At 34.9% G+C, this 26,688-nt stretch overlaps 1 protein-coding gene across 1 annotated transcript in view; it reads right to left on the bottom strand.

Moving 5' to 3' along the window:
- Dhfr (dihydrofolate reductase) overlaps nt 1–26,688 on the bottom strand; it is a 108,778-nt gene that overhangs the window by 9,333 nt on the left and 72,757 nt on the right. The window contains exon 5 of the mRNA XM_090381327.1: nt 5,929–6,041. Within this exon, the coding sequence (XP_090237453.1) occupies nt 5,929–6,041 (113 nt within the window). The remainder of the gene's footprint in view (nt 1–5,928; nt 6,042–26,688) is intronic.

The raw sequence follows: 26,688 nt of genomic DNA, 5'->3' as shown, positions 1-26,688 counted from the left end.
CTTTTGATCGTGTTTGGCATAAAGGTCTTCTAAACAAGCTTCCATCTTATGGTTTGCCAACTGTTTTTAGTAATTGGTTATCCAGTTTTCTCTCTGATCGCTCACTGAGGGTGATGGTAGATGGCTCTCTGTCTTCTAACTTCTCCACTAATGCCGGTGTCCCCAAGGTTCAGTTCTTTCCCCCACCCTTTTCCTCTTGTATATCAATGACCTTCTTCCATTGACCGGAAATCCTATCCATAGTTTTGCCGATGATAGCACATTGCATTCAACTTTCCATTTTGAGAAACCTTGTCCAGCTCAATCAGCTTCAAGTTCTCGAAAATCTGCTGCTAATTCCTTAAATGCCGATCTTCAGGTAATTCTCCAGTGGGGCAAAGACAACTTAGTTGATTTCAACCCTTCTAAAACTCAATCTTGTCTTATATCTCGCAAAAAGGATTCTTCTGCTCCTATGCTTATCTTTAGTGACACTCCGATTTCTAGGCAAAATGATATATCTCTTTTGGGGATTACCCTGACTTCTAATCTCTCTTGGCACAAGCACATTAGAAATATTGCTTCCTCTGCATCTAAAAAACTTGGTTTTCTCTTTCGCTCTCGGCGTTACTTTTCCCCCAAACAGCTGCTCACTCTGTATAAATCGCAAATCCACCCTGCCATGGAATATTGTTCCCACATCTGGGGTGGTGCCCCCAAAACCTCTCTCAGGCTTCTTGATTCCATTCAGAAGAGGGCAGTTAGGTTAATTAATGATTCATCTCTAACAGAGTCTCTCCACTCGCTGTCTCATAGACGCACTGTTTCTGCTGCATGCCTCTTCTACAGATACTTCCATGGGCACTGTTCTTCTGAATTGGCTTCTATAATTCCCGCTCTCTCTTTCAAAACAGTCCGAACACGTGCCGCCACCAGCCAACATCCATTTACTGTCCAACTTCAAACCCACAGAACCAACTTTTCATCTTCCTCATTTATTCATTCAACTGCCGTTTTCTGGAACAACCTTCCTTCATACGTATTTCCTGAAAATTACAATCTACAGAAGTTCCAGTCCAATATCAACAAATATCTTCTTTCGTCTTCTCAACCTCCAACCCAAGCACGGTACTAAGTACTATAGGTTATAATACCTCTCGTGTTTGGGGTTCTCATAAAAAAAAAAAAAAAAAGCTGATCATTCTCAGATAGCTGCCAAACTAAATGAGTATTTTGCATCTATATTAACACATGAGGAGAGGGCCAGATGTTTATCAAACTCTAACAGGGAGTTAAACCCTAAGCCATAATTATGAGAGCTTCCTTGGACTCAGGGGAGGTACCCATGGACTGGAGATGTGCAAATGTGACCCCAATTCACAAAGAGGGATCAAAGGGCAACAAGTAATTACAGACATTTAGTTTAAATTCAGTTCTGGGAAATTAATGGAGGCACTGAATAAAGAAGCACTGCACGATCGTCTAGACAAGACTTCAGTTACAGCATGGTTTTGTTAAGTAAGGGGAAATATCTAGGAAATAAACTCATACACCGACCATTGAACAAAATTTACTGTGACTAAAATTTTTACAAATAGTATAAAAATATAATATAAAACAAATTATTTTCAATAAACTAATGACTGTACATTACGGAATACTAAAAACAGTAATAAAAGATCGTTTACAATAAAATAAGCTAAAATATAAAATTAAAAGCACTAAAAACCTGGAGCTTTCGAGAGTGTCAGCTCTCTTCTTCAACAGTAATATAATTTTCTGCAACATCTCCTTAAATAGCAGGTTCACGGTACTTCCACACGTGGTATTTCTCCACATGGTTCAATCGGCACATGGTCAGAACCGGAAGCGGAAATGTCTCGGGCACGTGGCAAAGAAAATCGTTCTGACCATGTGCCGATTGAACCACATGGAGAAATACCACGTGTGGAAGTACCGTGAACCTGCTATTTAAGGAGATGTTGCAGAAAGTTATATTACTGTTGAAGAAGACGCTCTCGAAAGCTCCAGGTTTTTAGCGCTTTTAATTTTATATTTTAGCTTATTTTATTGTAAACGATCTTTTATTACAGTTTTTAGTATTCCGTAATGTACAGTCATTAGTTTATTGTAAATAATTTGTTTTATATTATATTTTTATACTATTTGTAAAAATTTTAGTCACTGTAAATTTTGTTCAATGGTCGGTGTATGAGTTTATTTCCTAGATATGAGTTTTCCCAACCTCAGAGGCCTCTTTCAGGATAAAGTAAGGGGAAATCTTGTTTAAAAAAAAAAAAAACAATTTGATTGGATATTATTGATGTGGTCACAAAGCAGCTGGATTTCAGGAAACTTTTGATACTTTGCACATGGAAGACTACTGTACAAATAAGAGTGGTAATTAGTGGACACTGCTCTTTGTGAATGAGTGGGGTTCCACAAGGATCAGTATTGTAGCTTCGCTGTTTTTAACAGTTATTAATGACACTGATGGAGGTATTTCAAGTCTAACGTCCCTGTTTGGCAATGATCCAATGGTGGACGCAGTGGTGATTCAAGGTATTTTACCCGAAGAAGACCTTGATAAACTTAAGAGATATGCTGAAAAATTAAAATTGTGGTTTAATTGTGATAAATGCAGGGTATTGCATTTGTGGTGCCAAACTTAAAGTAATGAGGTATGGGGGAAAAACCGCACTAAGGTTACTTGCACAATCTGACATGAAATTCTCTGAGCAGAGCAACCACGGTACTAGAACAGCCCTAATGGGTTCTGCAACGATATACTGGTATCTTGCCTGCATGAACAAATAAATAACTATGTGACAATGAAGTTTTTTTTTTTTTTTTTTTTAGCTGAAGCTATATAAGCTTTGCTTTCTAGCATCATGTTGCCAATATTAATACTAATTAACTATACAATTTCATCCCAACAATTAAAAGTGATTTATATTTTAGAATTCTCTTGATAAAAATAACATTTTAAAAATTAACCTAACACATTTTTTTCTTTGAGAGTTAAAAAATATTGTATATAGTGTTTACATTAAATCAAAAGTGACCACAAGAGGTCACACTTCTGATTTCAGTTTTAATAAAGTTCCAGCCATCGTCATTAAAGTGTATCAGTTATTCAGCAGTTGATATAAATAACCTGCTGTAGTCATAATACAATAGACTCCCTCTTATCTGGTCTCGCTTTAACCAGCCATATTTTCTTCAAGATCTTTTTGCGAATCAGATTTCCGATGTCATGGGCCCAGCAGGAAAACAAAATTAAAAGATTCTGGGAACAAATACAGCACACTCCAACAATCCCATAACTTTTTTCACTTCAGTTAGTCATTGCTATCTCTGCCGTTTAGATCGCAGTCACTCTGTATGTACATATTTTCGTTTTTAATTTTTGTTTTTTTAAATTATGTTAACTTGAAATGATAGGCTCGAACAAGTGTTAACTATTGAAACAAAACTAAAAGCATTGGAATGTGTTGACAACGGATATGTAATGAATTGGGTGTCGGAAAATGTACACTGAATGATTGTGGAGAAACCGGAAATCCCTTCAAGACTCCGGTACGCAAATAGAATCAGAAAAGGTGCTCTCAGACAGGTGCACTATGAAGAAGCCAAAAAATTAAGTCATTGACAAAGCATTATGGATATGGTTCATGCAAGAACAACAAAGAGCAACACTGAACTCACTGAGGCCCTTAAGAAAATTAACATCAAGGATGTGATTTACACGTTAGCATCCGCTTTTGAGGAAATGCTGTCATCAATGTTTGTGAGGTCAGAGAAAACTATGGCCTGGATGTTGAAAAATTAACCGCAAACAGCAATCTGGACAAAGAGCAGTGCACTGAGGATCTGACAGACCACAACAACATCACTCTGCTTAACAATTTGAAACAATTATCAGAGTTCAAAGACCTGGAAGAAGAGACATCGATAAGTGACTTGTAGGTGATAACATTCTAGAGAATGAAATGTTAACAGATGAAGAAATTTTTGAAGCAGTTAGCCAAGGAGAAATTCCGGAAGATGAAGCAACAGAGAACTCAGAAGCTATGAGCGGAGATAAAAACAACAAAAGAATAAGTAATTTGGAAGGAAAGAAAGCATTTGAAGTTGCAATAAGATGTATTGAACAGCAAGATAATTCTTCTACTATTGATACAATTCTTATGAAAAAGTGGAGTGATTTTGCTTCATAAACGAATTTAAATCAAAAAGATAAACGAAGATTATCGATTTTTTATCTAAGTAAATGTTTAATAAACATTTATAAACAACATATGTATACAGTATATATTTTTTTATTTAATTTATATTAAGTATATCAGGCTTAATGTCCAAGTTTGCAGATGATACATAGGTTGGCAGGGTTGTTAATGACAGTATGCTACTGCAACAGGATCTAGAAAAGTTAGGCAGATGGGCTGAGAAGTGGCAACTAAAGTTTAATGCTGACAAATGCAAAGTACTGTATATGGGTAGCAGTAACTCAAGAGAAACATACCAACTGTGCGGTACTACACTCAGGGAGGTAGAGAATGAGAAAGACCTGGGGGTAATTGTGCAGTCAGATATGAAGTTCTCTGAACAGTGCAGATGGGCTGCCAGAGCAGGTCATGGAGTTTTGTCAATGATATATAGGTTTGCTAGAGACAAGGAGGTGATTATCCCTTTGTATAAGGCAATGGTCATGCCACACTTTGAGTACTGTATACAGGTCTGGAGGCCTCATTTTAGGAAGGATGTAGAGTTGCTAGAATGAGGATAGAGAAGGGCAACAAGATTGGTGAGAAGAACAAAGCAGGCTGAATGCTGATGGGATACTTCTGCTTGCTCAGATTAAGACCCTGAGGGGGAATAGATTGAAACTGAGGAAAGACAGTTGTAGAACAGATGTGCAGAAGTTTGCCTTTAGCCAACAGGTATTGATTGCTGGAACAGACTTCCATCTGTCATTGTGGAAGTTGATAGCTTAAATAAATTCAAGGCAGAAACTAGACAACATATGGAAAAAATGGTTGGGTGAAATGGGAAGGTGTTTTTTTTTTTTTCCTTTGGCTGATGCTATAGAAGCTTGCTTTCTTGCATCATATGCCTCAACTAATGCTAATGCTAACAACCTGGTATTTTGCACGTGTTTTCAGATTAACTGACCATTCATTTATCCCGCCTGCATTCTGGTCCCATAGGGGCTGGTTAATCGAGAGTCTACTGTAGTTGTACTATACCTATATATATTACAACTATTCATGTCAGACTTTGCAAGTACCCTTAGTGATTGTTTTTCCCCCTTTCCCCATACTCCACTACTTTAAGTTTGGTACTCCAAATGCAATACCTGCATTTATCACAGTTAAACCTTAATTTTCATTTTTCAGCATATCTATTAAGTTTATCTAGGTCCTCTTCAGGTAACATACCCTGAATAACCACTGTGTCCACCATTGCATCATTGCCAAACAGGGACATCAGACTTGAAATACCTCCATTTGTTATAACATCTGAAGAAAAGACAAGAAAGCTGGTGAAAATATATGTGCTGTGTTAACTTTAAAACGAAAACTAGATAATTGAAGAATACAGAAAAAGGCAAAAATCACAATGTACTTATAAATGAGTATAATCTTGACCTTTTAGCAATTCATAATATAAATGCACAATGAGAAGAGTTGTATTATTTTACATTAAATGAAAGGAAATAAAGAAGTATAGCATACACTGGCAAAACTGGAGAGGTAACTTCACATTCCTGCATTTATATGTGTAATGTAATATTGTATGAGTATCTCCAATAAGAGATACTCATGCAACTGAACCCCCACAAATCCCCACTGATTCCAGATAGCTTAACATACACTATACATTTTAAACAAAAAAAATTCTAAACAAAAAGTTTTGCTAAATATCAACAAAATTCTGCTGACTTACTTGGTGAGCCTAAATTTCTTTTCATTAATACTAGGCATAAATGTATCACAATTAAAATCTGCATCAATAGATGTCAGATAGATTTTCCTGCAGTATGGTGAATCCAAGACTTTCTGAAAAATATTAATTCAGGAATAATTTAATTAAATTTTTCACCAAGAAGAAAAATTATATCTAGCATTATTCAATGGTTATATATATATATATATATATATATATATATATATATATTCTTTGAATATATATATAGTCTAGATTATTCAAACTTCTGGATAATGAGGACAGAAGGAAACTGTACATTAGTAAATCCACCAGAATAATATACAACTAAAGAAACATGTTTTTGAATTATTACAGGAAGACTTTTACAGTACAGACAGTCCTCGTATAGCACGATAGTTTTGTTCCTAGAAACCCTCCTGCAATGCAAAATCGTGCAATATAAACAACAGGCCCTATGGAAAAATAGGGTTAGGTGCCGACCACCCAAGATTGAACACACACATTTGTAACCAAAACATTACCAAACACAATAAATAATCGTAATAAAATACGTATTTTATTATGACTATTACGTAATAAAATATTGCTAATGCTTTTGCTTCTATTGTAAGCAAACTTGTTTTTTTATATGGTTTTCTATCCAAACAGATGATAGCCGTTCCACCTCTTCCAATTCTTTGTGTCTTGATCTAATGGATTTTAATTACACTTTGAATCGTTCCTGCTATGAAAGTTGTTTTTATTTTCTCTGCATTTTTTCTAATTCTTGGCGTTGCCTCATTTAGGTCTGTAGCACGTGCAATATCACATGGTCTTTCATTTCGCTCAAAGTGTTTCACAATTTCATATTTTTTCTCTATCGACAGAGGCGGACTTGCCATAAGCCTTACCGGGGAAACAAAGGTGGGCCGAAGGCCGGTGTAATTTTGGCCATAAACCATAGTATGAGGCCACTATAAATTTTCCAGGGTAAGAATTGTTGACCCATTCTGCCTCTGTTTATCGATATTGCTTTTCTTTTTCTCTCTGAATCTGTAGTGTCTTCACCAGGATGCTTCCTTTTCACACCTTTTAAGTATTTTACTAATTTTTAGGGAATAAAGCACAATTACAAAACGAGGAGGCACGCTTGATCCACATAAACAAAGCTGTGTGCCTGTAGCAACTGAATAAATAACACTATAAAGGCAGAGATACACTATTAACACCTCACATTTTACTAAAGCACATTTCTAGGGGTTACTACCATAAAACAATAAAAACAATTTCCAGTTGTGTTTCTGCTAGGGGAATCTGTTATAAACTGGTAGTAAACTCGATCTAATTGCATTTGCGATTATACCGATAGCTGGAATTGTGTTGGTTTTTATGTTATTATGGTGAAATGTGTTTCCCCTTCACTGATATAAAATTATAATCCATTGGGGTGATTCTGCGTTTGACTACCATTTCTTGTTGTTGTTTTGGTTTTTAGGAGCATTAGCAACTAAGGCCATATTGCTCCGGGGATATGCGGTGGTCATTCCCTGACCTTTCCGCATCCTCCGTATTTGGTGGTGACAGGCTCGAACCCCGGTCTAATCAAGAAGCGTGTGCTATGCACTGCTGCTCCTGCCCACCTGGCTACGGAGGCGCCACCATTTCTCGTAAACACAAAGGCGAATCGTACACAAGCGAATTCGGTTTGTGTTATAAATCGTGTATGATCGAATTCGTGTAGTGTTATACGAGGACTGACTGTACAGATCAACTTATAATCAAAACATTTGACTAATATTTTACTTCCATCTGTCATAGTGGAGGTCAACAACGTAGATAAATTCAAGGCAGAACTATAAAAGCATTTGGAATAGATGGATGGGTGAAATGGGAAGGGATTTTTTTTTTTTTTTGCCTGATGCTAAGCTTGTTTTCTTGCATCTTATCACCATGCTAATGCTAATTTCATTTGGATAAGAAGATCTAATACCCATTATAGATGGTCCATGTCTCAGTTTTATTAATAGCAACTCAATTGTCTCTCTCTACTACACGCACATTGTGAGAGTGACATGAAATGCCATCCATATATAAACATCTCAACAGTTTCAGGAATGTTGTGCAATGAGGTTAATTCTGATTGCAAACAGAGTTGCACTAAGGACTGAATGTTGGGAACTCCTTTGCCTTGAACACACTTTCAACACAGAATACGATTATATCAGACCTGGAAAGTTTTTTTCTCAAGACGTTGCAGATGAATTACACTAGGAATGCAAGACCATTTACAGAAATGTCACTCAGGACATTATATATGTATATATCTCTAGTCTAGTTTGTATCAAAAGCCTTCTCAACATTGAGACATATAATGCCAAGGTGCTAATTTAAAAGAAAGGCACTGTGTATATTTGTTTCTGCCTTTGTAATGAGATCCAAAGTTAGATCTATTTTTTCAAAAACCATACTGACAAGCACTGAGGAAAATTTTTTCAAGGCAACAAGGAAGGGCGAAAGTGATTTGGGTTTGTGCAATCATTCCCAGATTTCAGAAAGGCTAGTATCAAGGATGCACCGATTAACTGGTACATAATTGGTAATCGGTTTTATTAATCAGCCATTTCCTGCTAAACTTAAGCCAGTTAATCACTGACAAGAGATTCATTAGATAGCTTTGATATACTGAAATGGATTAAGTAAACATTTTCTGAGTTTGGCTATTGTTATAGCCAATTTATTTTTATGAAAACCGAGAATACAATAAAAAATTAATGCAACTTAACAGGTATTTTAATCAAATTTATCACCTTTTTAACAAAGCATAAAGGAAAAAAGCAAATTAAAAGTAATTTTACAAAGAGTAATCAAAATTAAATACTCTTAAATTGTAATGCAAAACCACCAGAGTCCCCATTTTCAGGACATAGCCTATTTCTTGCAGGTTCTTACAAATTACCACCAGTACTAAATATTCTTTTGCTTTACCTTAAATGGTAAAGGTGGTGACCTTAAATATTTCAAAGCTAATTTACCCAGAAGAGGTAGTTTGTCTCATGTTTTTCCACCATAGAAATGGGCTATCATTTCTAGGCAGTAATGGCAAATTTAAATACTGATTCAATTCTTGAGGGCAACACTGAAATAATACTTGTTCTATTTTTTATTTTTATTTTTTGAGGTTTGTTCATTTGAACTTACTCTGGGTGACATTTCTCCTGTTCCTTCATTTTAAACACTATCTGCCTTAGCAGAAGCTAATTCATAAAACAAAATGAAAAAGTCATAGTAAAATCGGGGGTATCTTGATCTTCAGATTTATTTTTCATATAAGCAGAAAATCTTTTCAAAATTGATTTTTAGCTCCTCAATTGCAGTAAGAATTCCAGGTCTTAATTTTTTTTGGACAAAAATAAAGTCAAAATTGTAGGGATTATCACTGAACTGGTAGATTCTCTTTTACTAGCTTCATTAGTGATTTCTTCAAATGGACCTAGGAGATGGAAAATTTTTTCTACAAGACCCCACTGGTATGAACTTAACGTTGGAATATTGTTATCAACAGCATATGTTACAAGAGCTTTTTGCTGTTCCGTGTTTCTTTCCAGCATGTAATACACTGAATTCCAAAGAGTGAATACATCTTGAATTAATTTATGCTTCTTTAAACTTAGCTGCTCCTGTATTTCCATTAATTTGTTAACTGCTGAAGCAGAATGACTGATCTATATTACAATATTCCTATTGAAATATACTTCAGTAACAACAGTCCTTACAGCCTGCTGGGCAAATATGGAGTCATTTATTGAAAGTTGTAACATATGCAAGAAAGATGATTTTTTATTTTCTATTAATTAATACAGTTTATAAATTTTATTAATAAAATTTACATTAATAATATTAATGTAAACCACTATCAGTGACACCAGCTACCATATTTGCTCCAGAATCTTGCAGCATGAGGAAGGCTGAGAGAAAGCTTTTTGAGAGCTTATATTCTTTTAGTACATTGCTCAACTCTTCACTGATCTGTATCTCTATATAAGAGTCTGAAAAAGGAAGAATTCTTAGGCCAGCCCAGTGTTGTTAAAACTCCATTTCTGAGTATTCTGCGTAATACTCAGAAATGGAGAATTATTTGTAGTAGCTGTCCAAATATCAGTGGTTAAAGAAATGTTGGTAGCTTTATCAAGGAACGTTCGAAGTTTTGTTTTCACCTTCTGAAATATATCTGGAATGATTTTATCAGTGAAATATTTTCTACCAAAAATACTGCAATTTGGGCAAATTTTTTTAATAGCCTTTCAAATTCAATGTCAGATGTTACAGGATATGATTGAAGGTCAACAGCTATCATTTCTCAAATTAAATAATGGATCTCTTTGGCCTTGTGGTCATTCATATCCCAAAGCTTCTTCTTTGTTAATACTGCTTCTATAGTAGTTTGCACTTTAGCAAAAGGTTCAATAGTGCTGCTACTTCCTAAATGTTCGCAGCTTCAGTTTCTTTTGATATTTCTTCTGGATGGAACTTTCTAAGATGATTCATCATATTTGTGGTCAAAAACATTTTGGCTGTTTTACCACCCCTTGATATGGAGGTATCAGATAAATTACATATGCAAATAGTTTTGTCCTTTTGGATTTATCTTAATATTTCCATAACTGGTTCCATAATGGTCACCTTAACAATTACTTAAATCTTAATAAAATTTAACGGAAATAATAAGAGGATTAGATGTACTGATTGGTGCTTAAACGTAACATATTATAACATCACAGCTTTCAGTGATTGATATGTATATCAATCACTTAAATGATGTTATGATATGTATTACTTAATGATGTTATGATATGTATATATATATATAAATAATCTTGCTTTCTTTTCCGATTATTAAAAATGACCTGTATTAATAAAAATGATTTTTCTTCTTTTTTTTTTGGAAAAAGCACTGTTGCATTCATTTTTATTATCTTTATTATGTTGTTTCAGTAATCCTTTACTTTAGCATCACAAGTCTGACAAAAATAACCATCAAATTTATTCTAACACCATCATTAATACTGCAAATAACAAAATATCACTTCAATTTACCTATAAAACCATTAAAAATGGTTTCCAAAACTTAAAAGCAGTTTCCAAAAAGTCGAGAATAGCAGCAACGTAGAAAGACTTAAGCAGAAAAACTTTTTTTCATCCACGAGGTGTAATTCTTCTTAATGGGTTCAAGTGAGATGGTCAGACAATTGAAGCAGGAGTCATGTGACTGGTATTTAACTGTCTGCGTGTATCAGGGGAAGTGCTTCTGAGATACAAATGTATTAGTGCGGCAGGAAGGTGGTCTAAAAGAACTAGTTACAGATATATAACTAATTCTGTAATTAAACATCCCTAGACATGAATCACTAATATTCCTTATATCAGTATTAATTAGTTGATATTTGACTATATGTCATCATCATCAGCCATTTTCAATCCACTGGAGGATGAAGGCCTCTCCAGCAACTTTCTGGTTCCTTCTGTTTTCAGCACTGGCCATCCATTTACTACCCAAAAACTCATGAATTTCATCTATCCATCTCTGCCTTTGTCTTCCAGGTTTTCTTCTGGCTCCTCTTGGGTACCATTCTGTTATTTTCTTAGTCCATCTGTCATCATGTCTTCGAGCTATTTTTCCTGCCCAAGACCATTTTAGTTCTTTAGTTTTGATAAGAATGTCCTTTACTTGAGTTTGCTGCCTAATCCACATGTTTCTCTTCTTATCTAAGTCTTATTTCCAATATAATTCGTTCCATTCTTCTCTGTGTAGTTTTCAGCTTCTCTTCCATTCTTTTTGTGAGTGCCCAAGTTTCACTTCCATAAGTCATGGTGGGGAGTATACATTGGTTCATTATTTTATGTTTCAGACAAACTGGGATATTGCTCTTCAGTATGTGACTATATTTCCTGAATGCTATCCATCCAAAATTTAATCTTCTCTTCACTTCCAGCCATTTATCATTATTACAGCTAATAACTTGTTCCAGATAAGTATATGACTCCACCTTTTCAATTACTGCTCCTTCAATCATTATATCCCTTTCTGTGGCATACTTATTCATCATTACTTTTGTTTTAGCCATATTCATCTTTAGTCCAAATTCTTACTAACTGTGCATAACTGATTAAGATTTTCCTCTAATTCTTTGGAATCGTGGCTTATGACCACAATGACTGTATGTACTGTACTGTAACTAAGCAATAGGCAACTTTTTCAGTGGGCTGCTGGCTATTAAGTTGGGAAAGCACTGTAATGACTAAATGGTCGATTAACAGAAGCTGACTAATCAGTAATCGGTCAATTTTCTAATAATACAACCCTAGCTAGTATGATTGTTTTTCCAACCATTAGAATAGGTACCTGCAATGTAGATTTTGTTATACAGAAGCAAAATAATATGTAAGGAATTGTCATCAAGTTGCTTTATCATTTCTCATGAATTCCATCAAAGCCTACTGCACTCTGTCTTGTTTTCACTAAGGCTTTCTGTAACTGTGAAAGTTTGACTGTGATATCTGTTGAGTTGTATGAAAATTAAGTCTACCCTTTGCAATCCATTATCAGACGTTGAGCATTTGCCAGAGATTTGTTCAGTTTTATTCCAGACTATTCTCGGTGCTTCTAGTGATCCTACTGGCAAATGGCAGCCAGGATGCTTTCTGCCTAATGGGCTTTTAACTCTTGTCTTATAAGTATCTGATTAACAGTGGTGGGGAACCTTTGGAACTGATTCAAAATCTTATTTTCTTCTCTCTCTGTTTTTTTTTTTTTTTTTTGCCATTCTGCATTGTTTGTTTCACTAATGTTTGTACTGTTTATGATACATCAGATGGCTGTCGAATTGCAATGGCTGCTGTGGGGATTTTCAATTCGCCCCCCTCCCACATTTCATTCTTTACCCTCACCATTCAATATACTGTTCCTGGTACGCAATTTTTCTTTGTTGCTTTACCTGCTCCCTCAAAACCAATGTCTATTATTAAACTAAATTAATAATAAGAAGATGACAGCCTTAACTGTAATCTCTAAGAATATGCCTTTCAGCCTAGATTTCTAAATTATGCCACAGCACCAATTGACTTATAATATTAGTTTATTTATTTATCCAGTTTTATTATTTATTCATTTCATGAATAATGTAACCAACTATTATAATAAATAAAAGAAACTCAACTATTAAAAGAAAGAAATTTTAAAGAGCAGAAATACAGGGAATGAATAATGGGTAAGCAAAGTTTATACTGGAGAAAATATTCTGCATCCCCGTTAATATGCAATTTAATATTACTATAACTAACACAACTAAAGGAATGTGTGGATAAGACCTGCTCTTGGTAAGTTGATTCATGTTACATGGAGAAAGTGCCTAGGGGCAGAGGTATATGCCACTGGCTGTTTGCTTCTTTTCCACAAATTTCCAAAATCTGCTTGACATGCTTACTGATGAATGTGCTACCAGGATTTTCCATGCAGGTAGTATGCCACCTGTATGGAAAATTATTATGGTTCATAACACTAGTAGAGAAGATATTTGAGCAAATTTCTTTAGTTCACTTTCATTATGGTCATCTTTATTTTTCTTACAGATTACTTTGTGATGCAGTGGTTGATGTCAATTCTGGCTTTGGCTTCCTTTGAGAATTTATTAACCTTTTGCCAATTCAAAACCTTTTTTTAACATGAATGTTACTTCCACATTTCAGGAGATATCCCAAAAACATCTCTAAAGATAGTCAACCTGTTCACAAGAGAACAATCAAGGTTAATGAGTGACCACTCAACATTCCCCCCATCAAACAGATATTCGGTACTGTTTTCCAAACTGTCATCTCCAATCCCACCAAGTTTCTCTAAACTAGTTTGATTACTATGCAGCAACCTGTCAGCAACCAACAGTTCGAAAACAAATGCAAAGAACATATTCCTCATATTCACATGGGCAATATGTTCACATTCCTATTTCTCATTCATCTTTCAAATTCATACCCATATTCCTCATTCATTTCTTCTAACATTCTCTGTAACAGCTTTCCCATCATGTATTTATAAAAAAAACTGCAACCTGCAGAAATTTAAGATTAAAATTAGCAAGTTTCTTTTCTAGCTTCCCAAACTTCAACTTATTTGCAATTCAGAGAACAACTATCTTTTTTTTTTTTTTTGAGGACACCATTTTCAGTAAACTAAAGAAGTTTGGGAAATGCTCTTATCTACTGAAACCATAATAATTTAAATTATGGTTGTACCAGTTTTTTTTTTATTAAGCATTTTCATGTTTCTCATGATCTTCATCATTTAGATCCATCTTTTAAAGTAGATGGGTATGTATCCCCATATTATGGTGATATGTACCCATCTGTCTTAAAAGATGGATTAGGTATATATATTTTTTTCAGGTATTGTATAAACATACCTGAAAATGTTAAAAAATTAAAGAGGATTTGGTATTTTTAACACAACACAACACACATCCTTATTTGATGTGTATACATTCACACTGATAGTCATGGTGGGTGGAATTTATAACCCTGTTTTAAAACCCATGTATAAAAAAAAGCAAAATCTTATAAAACAACACTGAGCTCTCAAAATAGCAAAACAGAGTTCCCTTATGTACATCTAAAAAGCCAGTGACAGTTGTTAAATACTGTACTTGAGATACCTAACCTTCCACCAATGAGGTACCAAAACATCTGTCTGAGAACGTTACTGACAGTAACATTATACTTCTCTTTCTTAGGGAAGTGTTACTTATTAGGGTCCAGCAACTTAAACAGCAACTTGTGCAAAATCGATTGCACACATCTTGTTCATTACCCAATTTTAGGGGTGCTAAGTCAGTTATATCAGGTATAATTAGCCACCTTCCTGGAAATATTCATTTAAAATTTAAACTGAAACTTCGAAAATGCCAAAATTTAGTAAGGGAAAACGGATAAGAGGTCAGGCTTGGGAAATTGTATACAATATTGCTGAGTACATTTTTTTTTTATGAAAAACCCAAACACAAGAGGTATTAGAACCTATAGTACTGTGCATGGGTTGGAGGTTAGGAAGATGAAAGAAGATATTTGTTGACACTAGACGAATTTCTGTAGACTGTAATTTTCAGGAAATACATATGAAGGAAGGTTGTTCCAGAAAAACGGCAGTTGAATGAATAAACAAGGAAGATGAAAAGTTGGTTCTGTGAGTTTGAAGTTGGGCAGTAAATGGATGTTGGCTGGTGGTGGCACGCGTTCGGACTGTTTTGAAAGAGAACGGGAATTATAGAAGCCAATTCAGAAGAACAGTGCCCATCGAAGTATCTGTAGAAAAGGCATGTAGCAGAAAACAGAATGTCTGAGACAGAGTGGAGAGATTGACTCATCTCAGTCAGAGATGAGTCATTAATTAACCTAATTGCCCTCTTCTGAATGGAATCTAGAAGCCTGAGAAAGGTTTTGGGGGCACCGCCCCAGATGTGAGAACAATATTCCATGGTAGGGCAGATTTGCGATTTGTACAGAGAAGAACAGCTACTTGGAAGAAAAGTAACGCTGAGAGCAAAAGAGAAAATAAAGTTCTTTTAGATGCAGAGGAAGGAATATTTGTAATGTGCTTGTGCCAAAAGCTATAAGTGAAGCAACAGGAGTTTGTAAACCACAGTTAAAAATATGCTAAAAGAAGGTAAGCAAGCTATGGAATGTTGAAGGAAAATAAAGGTTTTCCATTCTTACTGGTAAAAAAAAAAAAAAAAAAAAAAAAAAAAGGGGCTTAGAGGGGAACAGGCATTCTGTGTGTTATCAGACACTCAGTCTAAAGCACTGATGGATCCAATATCTTTCTATTTCAGAAGATTTAGAAGAAGTCCGGTTGGCCTGCCTCCCTAAAATCCACTCGTGCACACTTTCTTGATGGTAAGCCCCGTTACGTCACTTAGGTGGCAACAAGTGTGTAGAGTGGTTCTCTTCAAGATGGCTGGTCAGCGTGAAGAGGAAAAGACCAAACCCTCCAGCACATGAAAGCACAACGAAACAAATGGCCCTCAGTCCCCAGTGGCTTTCACTCCCCCTCTTACAGCAGTAAGAGGATCAGAGTGGAAGCAAAGGGTGCTAAGAATCTCTGGGTATGATCAGGCTGCCATGCACGGAAACTGAACTTGGTCTGTTATAACGCAATATCGCTCATCAGTGAAGACAGGATACTAGAGCTGGAAAAGGAATTAGAAAGTGTAAATTGGAATATCATCGATTTGGCTGAAACAAGAAGAAGAAATGAATCACATAAGTTTATCAAGTGAAAATCTGCTGTACACCAATGGAAACAGTGAACGGAGTGAAGGTGGAGTTGGCTTTCTGGTCCATAAAGATATAAAAAAAAAAAAACATTTTGGAATTCAAAAGTACATCACCAAGAGTGTCGAGACTACTATTCAGGATTTCTAAGAGGTATAAGCTAAAGGTTATAATGATTTATGCACCAACATCGAGCCATGATGATGAAGAGGTTGAAGAAATGTACACCGAAATTGAGTCTTCTAGATGAGCAGAAAACCCACTACATTATCATTATGGGGGACTTCAATGCTAAGGTTGGAAAGAGACAAAACAGTGCAGAAAGGAGACCTATAGGAAATTTTGGAATTGGTGAAAGAAATGAAAGACTTGTGGAATTTGCAGAATCTAGAGGAATGTCAGTAATGAACACTTTTTTCAAGAAAAGGGTGAACAGAAAGTGGACATGGAAGAGCACAAATGGATTAACAACTAATGAAATCAACTTCATCCTCACTAACAGAAGATATATCATGAATGATGTTACGGTCCTGAACAAGGTAAATGTTGGAAGTGATCACAGATTGGTAAGATGCACACTTGATATAGATGTAAGAAAAGAAAGGAAAAAACTGACTCGAGTAAATAATACAGGTCTTTGAGATAACAGAAGAGGAGAAAAAGCAGTATGTACTGGATGTATTTAAGAACAAATTTGAGCTTCTGCAGACTGTTCAGGACCAAGATATCAATGAGGAATATTAAAACTTTCTGAAAGTGATAAAAGCCCAAGAAACCTATAGGTAAAAAGAAATCCAAAGACAAAAAAAAAAAAAAAAATCATCAGTCAAAAAACACTTGTCGTGATGAACCTAAGACAACAAATGAAGAGCAAGAAAAACACTGACAGGGAGAAAATTTAGTATACTGAGTTACGCAAAGCCATTAGAAAGAAATTCAGAGAGAACAAGAAAATTTAACACAAGAAAAGTAGAACAAGCATTAAGGGAAAACAAAGGATTTAAATCAGCAGTCATGAGTGATACAGAAAGACAAATGATACTGAAACTGAAGAATAGCAATAGTGTACTTATAAACAGCAGAGAAGGCATAATTCAAATAGCAGAAGACTACTATAGAGAATTATACAAGGAGCGAGGGAATGATGTCAGCAGTGGGGAAGATGGATTGCAAATTAGTAACACATACAGCATACCTGATGTCCTTCCTGATGAGGTAGAACATGCGTTGAAGAAAATGAAGAATCAGAAAGCTCCAGAGGAAGATGAAGTTACTGTAGAGTTGTTAAAATTGGGAGGAAGAGACATGACAAAAACTGGCAAGACTCTTCACAAAATGCATTAGAAAAGGTGTGATGCCTAAGGAGTGGAATAATGCAATCATAGTTTTGCTGCATAAGAAAAGATAAATCAGAAATTGGAAATTATAGACCAATTAGCTTGTTATCCCACATCTAAAAGTTGTTCACAATGGTCATTACTAACAGATTAGAAAGAATACTTGATGAGAATCAACCGAAAGAGCAAGATGCTTTAGGACAGGATTCTTAACTATGGATCACCTTCACGTAATGTCACAGCTAATGGAGAAAGCAAATGAATATAAAACACCATTATGCCTGGCATTCGTGGATTATGAAAAGGCATTTGACTCCATACAGCATAAGGCAATGTTTCGGGCACTGGAAAGACAAGGCATAGATACTCCATATTATGATTTTTAAGAAAATATACGAGAATGCTACCTCCTTTATTAGACTAGACAAAGACAGTAATAAATTTAAAATTGAGAAAGGAGTTCAATAAGGAGACACAATATCTCCGAAGTTGTTTACTGCTGCCCTTGAGGAAGCTTTTAGAAAATTAGACTGGTCATAGAAAGGAGTCAATGTGAATGGAGAGTACCTAAACCATTTACGATTTGTAGATGACATTCTGGTCATAAGCCACGATCTCAAAGAATTGGAGGAAAACCTTAATCAGTTATGCAGAGTTAGTAAGGATTTTAGACTAAAGATGAATATGGCTAAAACAAAAGTAATGATGAACAAGTATGCCACAGAAAGGGATATAATGATTGAAGGAGCAGTAATTGAAAAGGTGGAGTCATATACTTATCTGGGAAAAGTCATTAGCTGTAATAATGATATATGGATGGAAGTCAAGAGAAGAATAAATTTTGGATGGATAGCATTCAGGAAATATAGTCACATACTGAGGAGCAATATCCCAATTTGTCTGAAACGTAAAATAATGAACCAATGTATACTCCCCACCATGACTTATGGAAGTGAAACTTGGGCACTCACCAAAAGAATGGAAGAGAAGCTGAGAACTACACAGCGAAGAATGGAATGAATTATATTGGGAATCAGACTGTTAGATAAGAAGAGAAACACATGGATTAGGCAGCAAACTCAAGTAAAGGACATTCTTATCAAAACTAAAGAACTAAAATGGGGCAGGACACGTAGCTCGAAGACATGATGACAGATGAACTAAGAAAATAACAGAATGGTACCCAAGAGGAGCAAAGAGAAAACCTGGAAGACAACAACGGAGATGAACAGATGAAATTCATGAGTTTGTGGGTAGAAAATGGATGGCCATTGCACAAAACAGAAGGAACTGGAAGTTGCTGGAGAGGCCTTCATCCTGCAGTGGATTGAAAATGGCTGATGATGACTGGTAAAAATGAATAATCGCATTAATCGAATAGAAATAGACTATTTTACAAAATGCACTATTTGTCTCAAAATCCACCATTCATATACTAATCCACTATTCGTTTTTATGTACATAAAAACATTACGGCAATGGTTAGCGCACGCCTTGAGTACTGCGTACAGGTTTGGAGGCCTCATTTTAGGAAGGATGCCGATTTGCTTGAGAGCATGTACAGAGAAGGGCAACAAGATTGGTGAGGGAATGAAGGGATCCTCTTACCAAGAGAGGCTTAAGTTCTGCAAATTGCAGCGGCTGGAGACTAGGTACCTGCGAAGTGATCTGACTGAGGTGTATAATGTCTTGAATGGGTTGAGCATGCTGAATTCTGATGGGATTCTTCCACTTGTTCAGATTAAGAACCTAAGGGGGTATAAATTCAAATTGAAGAAAGACAGATGTAGAATATCTCTAAATAGGCCTACAAGGCTGGGACAATTCATATTGAACAATTAAACTTTACACCAGCTGGTATTCAAGTAAACCAATTCCAATCCTGCAACTAAAACACTTTATTTACAATAAAATAAAATAAAATATGAGCATATAAAATGAAATTAAATGAAATAAAATAAAATATATATTAGTCTAAAACTGATGTGATTTAATTTACAATAAAATATAAAAAATATAAAATATATAAAATATGATGATAAAAGCGATTAAAAAACAGTTAATAAAATATAATACCGTAACAACTGTTGTTACGGTATTATATTTTATTAACTGTTTTTTAATCGCTTTTATCATCATATTTTATATATTTTATATTTTTTATATTTTATTGTAAATTAAATCACATCAGTTTTAGACTAATATATATTTTATTTTATTTCATTTAATTTCATTTTATTTTATATGCTCATATTTTATTTTATTTTATTGTAAATAAAGTGTTTTAGTTGCAGGATTGGAATTTGTTTATTTGAATACTGGCTGGTAAAGTTGAATTGTTCAAGATGTAGAATAGATGTGCAGAAATTTGCCTTTAGCCAGCGGGTGGTTAATTGCTGGAACAAACTTTCATTTATCATTGTTGAAGTTGATAGGTTAAATAAATTTAAGGAGGAACTGGAAAAACATTTAGAGGTAATTGTTTTGTAAATTTATAAGCTCATACACTTGCTTTCTTGCATCACATTCCACTACTATTACTGCTACATTACTGTTTCTTTAAATAAACTTTAGCCTATAGTAAATGAGGGCAAATTTAGGCTGCAGCAAAGAACTTCTTCAAAAAACAATTAAAGAGAAGGTTATAAGTGTAAAAAAAAGCCAGTCTAGAAGGAATACATTAATTAGGAAATTGGAAATAGCATCCTTGCAGCATATAATACTAATGAGCAATAAGAAATGCTAGATTTGATGGAAAACAAATAATACATCTTCAAAATGTAAACATACTTGCATTCCCTGCAAGTATGTTTTCATACTTGCATACTTGCATTCCCTGCACACAGCAGAAAATTGTTAGCAATCAGAAATGTGAAAATGGTATGCTTATAGCAATCAGGAAGGCTCACAATTGCTTATTATTCATGCTGGTGGATATAAAGGCTTTGTGAATGATGCCTTACTAATTTTTAAATCATAGCAGGAGTTATGATGATACGAACTTTTAAAACTTCAGCAAAGGGATCAAAAATAAACTACTACCAAATTTACCCTCCCCCAACTGTGTTATAGTAATGGACAATGCCTGTTACCATCCTGCACAATATAATAAAAAACCAAATTCAGCTATTTTAAAATTAGATATATGGCACTGGCTACTGGAAAATGCTATAGCGTTCAACAATAATTTAAGGAAACCTGAGCTGCTCTGATTAGTTAAAGCTTCTCAATACAACCCAAATACAAAAGTCAATGACATTTTTAAAATGCATGGTCATATCGTATTTCAACTTCCTCCCTATCATGCCAATTTAAGTTCTATCAAACTTGTATGGGGAGAAATTAAACAGCAAGCTGCCAAAAATAACAGTTCTTTCAATCTGGACGGCATTAAACTGGCCAAAATTTTTTTTGAACAGTATACTCCCGATGGAAGAAATGTTGCAAACATGTAATTAGTACTGAAAACCAATATTGGAAAAATGGAAGTCGAATTGAAGAAGAAATCAACAGACTTATGATTAACATAGCAGATTGATAATCAAATATTGAAAATTGCATTACAGATTCAACTGATCAAGATTTGTAGCTCATCACTTGATGTCATAAGTAAGTCGACTTACAGTACAGTACATGCTCCCAAATCATCCCTCTCAATTAAACTAATGCACCCTTACAGACTAATTTATTTTCATGGTCGTTGAGCAAGGATCACCATCTAAGTTGCTAACATATAGCAGTGCAGCATAAAGCAACTCCATCATGGTAGCCAAAAAAAATTGAGGGATCAATGCTTTTCATAAAACTCTGCATCTTTTTTTTATACCTGGACTATAAAACAGAGAAGTAAATCTACCATGGCTATTATACCATGTTTACTTAGAGTCAGGTTAAGAACTTCATTTGCTCATACTTTGAAAGTGGTATTCACAATGAGATTATGGATTTCACGCATTTCTGGATTATGAAATGACAAGGATAGACATCCCATACATTATGATTTTGAAAAAAATATATCAGAACACTACCTCCTTTATTAGACTAGACAAGTGGTGTCCAACCTACAGCACGGATATGGCCTGTGAATAATTTTTATATGGCCTGCACAGAAAGTGAAGTAAAACACCATTTTAGAGAGTCGCACCACTGCGTGTACAGGCATACAAACATTGTGCTCAACTGTATCAAATGTGTACATGTAGTCCAGTGCAGTCGTATATACACTAAATACAGTTATGTACTTATCAATCTTTTTATATTGTGAAATTCTACTATTTTGATATGATTTGTTTATTGTATTGAACTGTTATTGATTTGTATTGAATTAAAAAATCATCTTTAAAAATGTTCCTAAATAGGAAAGTCAATTGGAGTGTCACGTTTTTAAAAAAAGATGGACTGAAGACTATTTCTTCATTGAGCATGATGAGAAAGCAGTATGTTTGGTGTGCAAAGATAATGTGTCATTTTTTAAAGAATAAAATGTAAAGCGACACTATGATTCCAAGCATAAATCTTACAATATACAATATAAAGTTATCAAGCTGTACATTTGATCACCATTGAAAGTAAACTGTTCAGTAATGGTGAATTTGTTAAATGTTGTGGAAGAAAATTTTCCCGGGAAATGAACAACAATACAAGACATTAGTTTGTCTCGAGTAGAAGATATTGGCAAGAATTTGTTTGAAGAACTTTTGGAAAACATAAAACAAATGAAATATTTTAGTATGGCACTGGATGACAGTAACAATAATAATAATAATAATAATAAGATTCTTTATTAACATAAATTTTATACAATAGTGATTCCTTACACAGAAAGCCAGAGGAATCTTACAATTTGTTGTTTATACAAGTGATTTTGTTTTATAAAAAAAATAATAACTAAATAATAATTAATAGATCAAAGCAAAGATGATAATCAAAATGTAAAAATTAAGTAGTAATTACAGCGAAAAAGGACTACAAGTTGAGCAGAACACGAAATGACATCGGCTAACTAAGATCCGCACTTACATAAATGTCCTTCACAAACAGCAAGATAGGACAAGATGCCATCGCGATATGCCTTGTCTATAGTCCACAGGTCGATGTTGAGCGAGTTGAGAGTATCCAGAGTCACATTTGGAAGTGTCTCTTGAAATTCTGTAACCGCTGGAGCCTTGAGCACAAGGAGGGGGTACTACGGAGATGTCTGCCTGGCAAACACCAACCAACTGTGTTCCAGATGTTGATGTGATCCTGCTTAGCTGAGCACAGATGAAGGAATGACTTTATTTGTAGCACATGGGCTCTGTGGACTATGGGTGTATATTGCAGGTTGCAGCAGACAGTAGATTTAGATGTTGTGTAGATCTGGTGTGACCACAAGTTGGCCCACTTCAGCACCCAGAATTTGAGGCCCCATAATTTCTTGAGGCTGGTGGGTGGTGGTGCCGACCAAACTTCCACAGTATAGGAGAGTACACTACAGAAGTAAGTTGCAAGGTATTTCTTGATTATTTGCTTATTGTGCATTTTGCACAGATCAATTTTCGTTCCCCAGAACGCTCTCAGGGCTTTGGAGTACTGAGCTTGGATTTGTTTTTTATGTGAGGTTGGCATCAAGGAATTTGACACTGTCTGTGGGAGTCAGAACATTTCCTGCCAATTCCGGAAGTAGAGAAGATGCAGTATCAGTAGAAGTCATCCGACTTGGCGTAAAGATGAGATAGTTTGACTTCTCTGGATTGACTGACAGGCCAAAATATTTAGCATACTTACAGAATGTATTTAGGTAGCTGTTTACAGATTTGTCTTTCTTGTGAATCACCAACATGACGTTTGCATGGCAAGTAGCAAACAATATCATCAGCACACGATAGGAAAGCTGGAATTTGATCCATTAGTGGAACGAATATTGCTGCAAATAACAAGGCTGAGAGAGAACCACCTTGTGGGATCCCTACTTCGACGCTATTAGTGACTGTAATGCCATCGCCTTTGAAGGAAGCATTCTCCTAGATAGCAAATTATTTTGAGGATCTTGAGCATATTTCTGGATATCCCATAGAATCTCTCAAGTAAGGCAAGAAGGGATGTTATTTGGACTGAGTTGAAAGCAGATTTCATGTCCAGAAAAATGGTGTGAAGATCTTCGTTGTCATTCCAGGCGTGAAGTATTTTCTGTGATAATGACTGTAGGCAGGTTACAGTAGATCTATTAGGCATGGCATAATGGGTATGTTCTGGCCTATGCGCAAAGATTGCGAGTGCTACACCATTATAGATGTACTTCTTGAGGCATTTCAGGAAGGGAGAGGCAATCGATATTGGCCTGAAGTCAGCCGGTCTTTTCACACGAGGCTTTTTGGGAACTGCCACGACTCTGTATGATAACCAGCTTGAAGGCACCTGTGCAAATTTGAGTACTTTGTTTAGAGTTGAGTGAGCTCTTTGCTGATGAAATAAGAAGCAATTTTTAGATTAAAAAGAGGTATTGCGTCAATTCCTATGGTGAACTCGTCAGGTAGTGAATTTATTATTTTTATTAGTTGTTCTTCGGAAATTTCTGTATTACTAGAAGGTGAAGAAACGTTAAACACTTCGTTCCAAGGATATGGCTTCGGACATACGGTGATCTCGCTTAAAACACAGCACATGCTCACACCATTCCTGGACATCTAAAGATAGAGGGGTGCAAGTGTGACTAGTGGACCACACACGTTTTCCCCTGAATAGCCGGCCGTTCATGAAATTGTCAATAGAAAATTGTTTGCTCTTCTGGAAATCCATCCTTGCTTTGGAAAATTTGGCGTATGACTCTTGTGAAGGCGACTTCTTGTAAGAGGCATGGGCTGCCTGTTTTTCCCTAAAGGCCTTGGTCAGGAGGGTATTCCACCATGGCTTTGAGTGGGGACTAAGGATGCAAGTTTTGGACATTGCTGATGTATTGACTGATGTCAGTACTGATGTATATGACACAGGTCAACTCCACATACGTGGAATTAATGATAATTTTGTACCAGTTGAAGATTTAGCTGATCTATAGAATATGCATGGATTTAGCTGATCTATAGAATATGCATGGATTTAGCTGATCTATAGAATATGCATGGATTTAGCTGATCTATAGAATATGCAACTACAGGTGAAAATCTTTTTTGAAAATTTTTGCCAATCTATTGAAAAGTTAGGATCAAATATTAAAAACCTGACAGAAGTCACAATTGACGGCACAAAAAATACGATTGGTAAAAACATTTGGCTTATGGGTAGAATACCCAAGAAAATGATATATATCAGAGCTAAACCTCAGATTGGAATTAACTGCGTTGTTCATCAATTTTACATAGTGCAGTGAGATGACTTAGTAGTGGCAAAGTGTTATTGTTTCTTTAACTTTCGACAAGAAATTGATATTTTTATAACAGAAAAAGAGAAACAATAAAACAACTATCAAATATGGAGTGGCTGTTTGTTTTACAATTCTTACAGACATTTCTAGTTATTTAAATTCTCTTAATTTAAAACTACAAGGGAAAGGAAAACTGGTCTCCGATTTATATGGAGACATCAAATAATTTCAGAATAAGTTGTTATTATTTAAATCCCAAATTGAGCAAGACAATTTAGTTCACTTTGAATGTTGTATCAAGCTAAAAGAGAAATGTATATTTCCAAAGAATCATTTCCTCTCGTTATTACAATTAGTTTTTGATGAGTTTGAAAGTTGATTTGCTGATATGAGATCCTATGAAAAAGACATAAGCTTGTTTGACAATTCATTTACTTCTATGGCTGAAATCTCAGCTTGAAACTTTAAATTATTGATCTTCAAGCCAAAACATGGTTCAAAAAGTATATGGACTGTGAAAATAAACTATTTGAATTCTACAAGGCTCTTCCATCTGAAGATTTTCCGCTAATAAAAGAAAATATGAAAATGGCTACTTTGTTTGAATCAATGCATGTTTGTGAGGAAATATTTTCGCACATGAAATCAATATATATTTAAAAAGAAACAGAATAACAGATGAGCATCTTCATTCTGTATTGAGAATTGGCGTCACAAAATTTCAACCAAGTTTTGAACAACTATCTAAAAATATCCAGCGTCAATCATCTCAATACATGTTAAGTTTTGTTCAGTAAATGTTATTGTGTATTGTACTTAATAAAATTTTTGAATATTTTCAATTTTAGGGGTATCATTATATTTATTTATTCACCTTAATATTGAAATGCAGTGATCCTTTTCAGCGAGAAGTTCAACTTTGTAAATTTTCTAAAGTGAGCATTTAAAAGTAAAAGTACGGTACAGTTTTAAAAAACAAAAGTAAGTCATATTTTTATAATTTTAATAAAGTCTAAAAAATAAATCGCTGGCAGAGGTTTGTTACACATGAAAGTGTTGGGAATTTGCATTTTTTATATATAGCCTGAATATAAAAACAGTAACGTGAAAATAAAAACTTCCTTTTACATGTAACAAGATATGGAAAATGTAACACACTATTTTTTCTCAAATCACTCAATGTGACCAACAAAACAAATCTGACTTTGAATATGGTCCCTGTACAGGAAGTTTCGACTCCACTGGACTAGACAAAGACAGTAACAAATTTAAAATTGAGAAAGGGGCTTGAGACAATATCTCCAAAGTTGTTTACTGCTGCCCCTTGAAGAAGCTTTCAAAAGATTGGAATGGTCACAGAAGGGAATCAATGTGAATGGAGAGTACCAAAACCATCTGTAGATGACACTGTAATCATAAGTGATGATCCCAAAGGATTAGAGGAAAACCTTGACACAGTTATGCAGAGTTAGTAAAGATTTTGGACTAAAGATGAATATGATTGGAAAAAAAAAGTAATGATGAACAAGTATGCCACAGAAAGGGATATAATCATTGAAGGAGCAGAAATTGAAAAGATAAATTGACATACTCATCTTGGACAAGTCATTAGCTGTAATATGAAGGCTGGAAGTCAAGTATAAATTTCAGATGGATATCATTAAGCAAATATAGTCACATACTGATGAGCAATATCCCAATTTGTCTGAAATGTAAAATAATGTAAAAAAGTCTGAAAATAAAGAAAAAAAAAAAGTCGTAAAATAATGTAAAATGAAAAATGCT

This window comes from Mastigoproctus giganteus, chromosome 9, assembly GCF_048544385.1.
Source record: "Mastigoproctus giganteus isolate SK-2022 chromosome 9, ASM4854438v1, whole genome shotgun sequence".
NCBI lineage: Eukaryota > Metazoa > Arthropoda > Arachnida > Uropygi > Thelyphonidae > Mastigoproctus > Mastigoproctus giganteus.
This window is presented reverse-complemented; position numbering and strand designations above follow the sequence as displayed.